The sequence below is a fragment of the Rhinopithecus bieti genome, unplaced genomic scaffold (genome assembly GCF_001698545.2).
Source record: "Rhinopithecus bieti isolate Rb0 unplaced genomic scaffold, ASM169854v2 scaffold_19459, whole genome shotgun sequence".
Taxonomy (NCBI): Eukaryota; Metazoa; Chordata; class Mammalia; order Primates; family Cercopithecidae; genus Rhinopithecus; species Rhinopithecus bieti.
The window spans coordinates 2374051-2380460 of NW_016809864.1; the positions used below are offsets into that span (position 1 = coordinate 2374051).

The following is a 6410-nucleotide window of genomic DNA, read 5'->3' on the forward strand; positions in this document are numbered from 1 at the left end:
AAGCCCTACGTGGGCTGTTGTGTGACGTTTTGAGTGTCGCATCCCAGCGGCTGATCTCAGCAGCTTCTTTTTCTGTGCAGTGCCAGATCCGCTTTGGAGGGAGAAAGGAGATCGCCTCGGATTCAGACAGCAGGTAAATATGTCGCTTCTAAAACCATTGACCATCGAGCTTGAAAAGGCGGCAGAAGGCGGCCGGCTTCTGTGCTCTGCCTCTGCAGCGGAGAGGTGCAGCGCTGAAATTTGAGTCAACCGTGGACTCTCTGTGCGGTGACTGCTCATCTCCAACACTCCACATTTTCCATAATTCTGTTTCTAGAAATCTATTCGGAGGGAATTACTCAAGATACCTTTCCATATAAAATTATTTTCAGGGTAATTAATAATTATGAGAACTTGGATGCCTAAATACCCAGTAATTGGGAAATGGTTAATAAAATATAGTGCGTTAATGGGGTGGAATGTTATATAGCCCTTAAGAGTAATGTTTATATGGAATTTGTTTTCAACAGAAAAATGCATGGGTAGTGATTTAAAAATTACATATATAGTAAAAAGGCATATGTTGTAAAAAGAGCAGGATCCGAAATTCTATGTATATGGAGTGGTCCTAGCTATGTTAGATAGCCATTCTGGCCAGAACACACTGAAATGTGGCCTAAGGTAGCAGTAGGGGTAAGAATACTGGGAATATTGCTGTCTGGTATTTTTCACGTTTTTTATTGTGATCATGTGTTCCTTTTATGATAAAAAATAATTCCTAAAAATGGGCCAGTTACGGTGGCTCATGCCTATAATCCCAGCATTTTGCGAGGCCGAGTCAAGTGGATCACTTGATGTCAGGAGTTCGAGACCAGGCTGGCCAACATGGTGAAACCCCGTCTCTACTAAAAATACAAAAATTAGCTGGGTGTGGTGGTGCACGCCTGTAGTCCCAGAGACTTGGGAGGCTGAGGCAGGACAATCGCTTGAACCCAGGCTAATTTTGGGGAAAATTAAGGATTTAGGAGGTGGAGGTTGCAGTGAGCTGAGATCGTGCCACTACACTCCAGCCTGGGTGACAGAGTGACACAGGGTGAGACTGTGTCTCAAAAAATAAAATTTGGCTGGGTGCAGTGGCTCATGCCTGTAATCCCAGCACTTTGGGAGGTCGAGGCAGGGGGATCACGAGGTCAGGAGTTCGAGACCAGCCTGGCCAAGATGGTGCAACCCCTTGAGGCTTGATTTGTGCGGCTAAAAATACCAAAAATTAGCCGGGCTTGGTGGCGGGCGCCTGTAATCCCAGCTACTCGGGAGGCTGAGGCAGGAGAATTGTCTAAACCCAGGAGGCAGAGGTTGCAGTGAGCCGAGATTGTGCCACTGTACTCTAGCCTGGGTGACAAAGCAAGACTCCATCTCAAAAAAAAAAAAAAAAAAAATTCCTAAAAATGGCCATTGACATTCATGACCCAGGAAAGGCTGACATCATGGCATAAGCTGATAACATTGGCTGGAAGGAGACCCGTAGGGCTTGGCAAAGGTAGGAGACACACAAGCATCCAGTCCTTGCTGCAAATGCGTTGTGAGCTCAGTCAGAGCTAATTTGTGCTCTGCAGCCCCTGGGGTGGCAGGAGGGGCATTCCTGCATGGGAAGGAAAGGGAAGGGAACTTGCTTGCTCAACGTTCATCTCGTCCTGGAAACTGTTCATGTCCCCCACCCTCTCACCGTAGCCCACCCTCCCGTGTCCATCATTCCTTTTTCTGTCCTTTCCTACTGTAAACTTTTAACAGCCATGAGCAAAGCATGTAGACCTTCCTGGAATAGAGCCATGTGGATGATTCAAAACTGGCACAGATTTAAAATGATGCACCCTATTATCCGTGCCTTCTCTGCTTATGTTTTCTACATTGCACGTATCACCATCCAACTGACTATATACACATTCGACTTTTTAATTTTGCCTATTATCCTGTCACTATAATGTCAGCTCTGTGCAGGCAGGTATGTTTTGCTGTCTTGTTTACAGATGTTTCTCTAGTGCCTAGAAGCATTCAGTAAAGATTTGTTAGCTGGATGAGTGTGTGTATTACATTGTACTCTAGTCAGGTGTTCAAATATCTGTGCCACCACGAAGCTTGTGAGATTGGAAGGCCGAAAGGGTGTTTCTCCATTTATTTGTTAAAATTTTGCTTCTCAGTGTTTTACACAAGCACTACGTGCCTGTCGTACATTAGATTCTCAGTGTATGTTCGTGGCATTAGATCATTAGACTCATTGATCAATTTAGTCCTTCCTGAGGGTCTACTGTGGGGCCTGGCCTTGGCCAGGGATCCAAGGTCCGCTTGCATCAGAATCACCTGGGAGGCTTATTGATTAATGATGCATTGTCTAAGTCCTGTCCTAGTTGTATTGGAGCAGGATGTGTATATGTGCGTGAGTGTGTGTGTGAATGACTGAAGCTGAGGAGCTTGCTGAGGATTTGCATTTCAACAGGATCCCCAGGTGATTCTGCTGGACACCAAAGCTTCCAGTGCAATCACTGTTCCAGGCCTGGGATGCAGAGGTAATTAGGAAAGACTCCTCTTGCCTGGCCGGGTTGGTTTGTCTGTGTTTATGTGTGAGTATGGGTGTGTGTGGTGTGTGTGTGTCTAAGTAGCCATGACTTCTTGACCAGTTTTCTTCATTACCATGCTGTCTGCTTCCTGAGAGAGGTAACCCTGCTCTGAATGTTAGGTTAACGTGTTCTTACACAGGTGGAGTATCCCTCATCCAAAAACCCACAATTCAAAATGCCCCAAAATCCAAAACTTTTGGAATACCAACATGATGCTCAAAGGAAATGCTAATGGAAGTCAGTTGGATTTTGGATTTTTGGATTAGGCTCACCTAACTGGTAAGTATATAATGCAAATATTCCACAGTGTGGAAAAACCTGAAATCCGAAACATTTCTGATCCTAAGCATTTTGGATAAAGAATATTGAACCTATATAATAGAATTTGCTACCATAACCTTTGTTACAGAAAATGTTATGTTTTGTAGTAGAATTGAAAAAGTTAATTCCTTCTGTGATAACTGTCGTTTATGGCTAAAAGGAGTATGCTGCTTGCTATTACTAATAATAGGCCAGGCACTGTGGCTCATGTCTGTAATCTCATTGCTTTGGGAGGCTGAGGTAGGAGGATTGCTTGAGGCCAGGAGTTCAAGGCTGCGGTGAGCTATGATCGTGCCATTGCATTCCAGCCTGGGCAATAGACAGAGACTCTGTCTCTAAAAATAATAATAATAGCCAGGCATGGTGGCTCATGCCTGTAATCTCAGCACTTTGGAAGGCCAAGGCGGGAGGATCACCTAAGGTCAGGAGTTTGAGACCAGCCTGACCAACGTGGAGAAACCCTGTCTCTACTTAAAATACAAAATTAGCCAGGCATGGTGGCACATGCCTGTAATCCCAGCTAGGCAGGGAGGCTGAGGCAGGAGAAGCGCTTCAACCTGGGAGGTGGAGGTTTCGGTGAGCCGCGATTGCTCCAGTCTGGGCAACAAGAGCGATACTCCGTCTCTCAAAAAAAAGTAATAATAATAGTTATAGTTTGTGACTGCCTTTGCTACATTTTATTTATGTTGATTCTCAGTCCTCAGAAGGAGCAGAAGTATTATCCTTTCTTTTTTTCTTTTTTTTTTTTTGAGGCAGGGTGTTCCTCTGTTACTCACCCTGGAGTGCAGTAGTGTGATCATGGTTCATAGCAGCCTCAACCTCCCAGGCTCAAGATCTTCCCACCTCAGCCTCCTGAGTAGCTGGGACTACAGATACAAGCCACCATACTTGGCTAATTTTTGTATTTTTTGTAGAGATGGGGGGGGGGGGGTCTCACTATGTTGCCCAGGCTGGTCTCGAACTTGTGGACTCAAGTGATCCTCCCACCTTGGCCTCCCAAAATGTTGGGATTACAGGTATGAGCCACACTGTGCCTGGGCTATCCCTTTTTCACTGATGAGAAAACTGATTCAGAGAGGCAAAATGCCATAGCCTAGGTTAGACATTTTGGAAGGGCTAGAGTTCCATGATTTGTTCTTTCTCTGTTATGTGCTATTTAGTGACTAAATTGTTTTTGAGGCTGGGTTTAAAAAAAAAAATTATTCTCCTCTACCCCAGGGGGATTCCTTCTTAATATCAGAGACCTGGTCTTACCTTGGAAATGTACTTGGTTAAAGGTGGCACCACCTTCATGTTGGAAAGGCCACATCATTGTCCCTATTCTGTGAGAAAGTTGAATCTCGGCTGGACGTGGTGGCTCACGCCTATAATCCCAGCCTTTTGGGAGGCTGAGGCAGGCGAATCCCTTGAAGTCAGGAGTTCAAGACCAGCCTGGCCAACATGGCAAAACCCCGTCTCTACTAAAAATAAAAAAATTAGCCGGGCATGGTGGTGCCCGCCTGTAATCCCAGCTACTCGGGAGGCTGAGACAGGAGAATCGCTTGAACCCAGAGGGCAGAGGTTGCAGTGAGCCGAGATTGCACCATTGCAATCCAGCCTAGGTGAGAGAGTGAGACTCCGTCTCAAAAAAATAATTAAAAAAAAGAAGAAAGTTGAATCTCAAGAGGGAAAGTCAGCGAACATTTAAAAATAACTTAGGAGGACTGACAAGATAGATGAGTTGCCTCCCTTCCTCACCCCTGGTAGCTGACCCGGCCCTGGAGTTGAGGTCAAATCCACTTACTTCCCTCCAGCTCCTCTGCTGACCTGCAGTCCCCATCACCAGCATCTCACAGGATGGCTGCTGCAGCTCTGGGCTCTCCCCATTCGTTCTTGTTCTGCTTCTACCACATCGAATGCAGAATGCAGATTCCCTCACCTCATGCTCCCTTGAAACCTCCCAGCTGCCTTCTCTTTGCTCTTGGGAGAAAGACCCACATCCTTAACACAGCCTGGAGGCCTCACATGCTTTCCCCTTCTCTCTGATCCAGCCATCTATCCTTTTCTCCTTTTGTTTTTAAAGCTTTTAACTACTTTTTCTTCTTTTTTTTTTGAGATGGAGTCTCTCTCTGTCACCCAGACTGGAGTGCAGTGGCGTGATCTCGGCTCACTGCGAGCTCTGCCTCCTGGGTTCACGCCATTCTCCTGCCTCAGCCTCCCGAGTAGCTGGGACTGCAGATGCCCACCACCATGCCCAGCTAATTTTTTTGTATTTTTAGTGGAGATGGGGTTTCATCGTGTTAGCCAGGATAATCTTGATCTCCTGACCTCGTGATCCACCCACCTCGGCCTCCCAAAGTGCTGGGATTACAGGCGTGAGCCCCTGCATCCGTTCTGCTTTTCACTACTTTTTCAAGGAAATTTTTTTCTTTTTTTGAGATGGAGTTTCACTCTTGTTGCCCAGGCTGGAGTGCAATGGCGTGATCTTGGCTCACCACAACCTCCGTCTCCTGGGTTCAAGCGATTCTCTTGCCTCGGCCTCCCAGGTAGCTGGGATTACAGGTGTGCACCACCATGCCTAGCTAATTTTGTATTTTTAGTAGAGACGGGGTTTTTCCATGTTGATCAGGCTGGTCCTAAACTCCCAACCTCAGGTGATCCACCCGCCTCAGCCTCTCAAAGTGCTGGGATTACAGGCAAAGCCACTGCATCTGGCCTGGATCATTTTGACTTACAAAATGACAGCTTGTTCAAAATAATAAAACAAAATGTTTCTAATGCCTCTCCTTTTTAAAACAGTGTGCAGATTTCAGGCTCAGAGCCGTCCTCTGGCCATGGCAGAGAGTCAAAATTTATTACTTAATTGTATTTAGTTTTTTTTTTTTTGAGATGGAGCCTTGCTCCGTTGCACAGTTTGGAGTGCAGGGATGCAATCTCCGTTCACTGCAACCTCCACCTCCCGGGTTCAAGCGATTCTCTTGCCTCAAGCTCCCTAGTAGCTGGGATTACAGGTGCGCGCCTCCAGGCCTGGCTAATTTTTGTATTTTTTAGTAGAGACGGGGTTTCACCATGTTGGTCAGGCTGGTCTTTTTTTTTTTTTTTTTTTGGGACGGAGTCTTGTTCTGTTCTGTCGCCCGAGCTGGAGTGCAGTGGCCGGATCTCAGCTCACTGCAAGCTCCGCCTCCCGGGTTCACGCCATTCTCCTGCCTCAGCCTCCCAGTAGCTGGGACTACAGGCGCCCGCCACCTCGCCCGGCTAGTTTTTTGTATTTTTAGTAGAGACGGGGTTTCACCGTGTTAGCCAGGATGGTCTCGATCTCCTGACCTCGTGATCCGCCCGTCCCGGCCTCCCAAAGTGCTGGGATTACAGGCTTGAGCCACCGCGCCCAGCCAAGGTCAGGCTGGTCTTAAACTCCTGACCTCAAGCGATGTACCTGCCTCAGCCTCCCAAAGTCGTGGGATTACAGGCGTGAGCCACCGTGCCCAGGCTACGTTTACCTTTTTTTTTTTTTTTTTTTTT

At 46.8% G+C, this 6410-nt stretch overlaps 1 protein-coding gene across 1 annotated transcript in view; it reads left to right on the forward strand.

Annotated features, from left to right (window-relative positions):
• SNX29 (sorting nexin 29) overlaps positions 1-6410 on the forward strand; it is a 604821-nt gene that overhangs the window by 28295 nt on the left and 570116 nt on the right. Inside the window, exon 3 of the mRNA XM_017890705.1 lies at positions 81-133. Within this exon, the coding sequence (XP_017746194.1) occupies positions 81-133 (53 nt within the window). The remainder of the gene's footprint in view (positions 1-80; positions 134-6410) is intronic.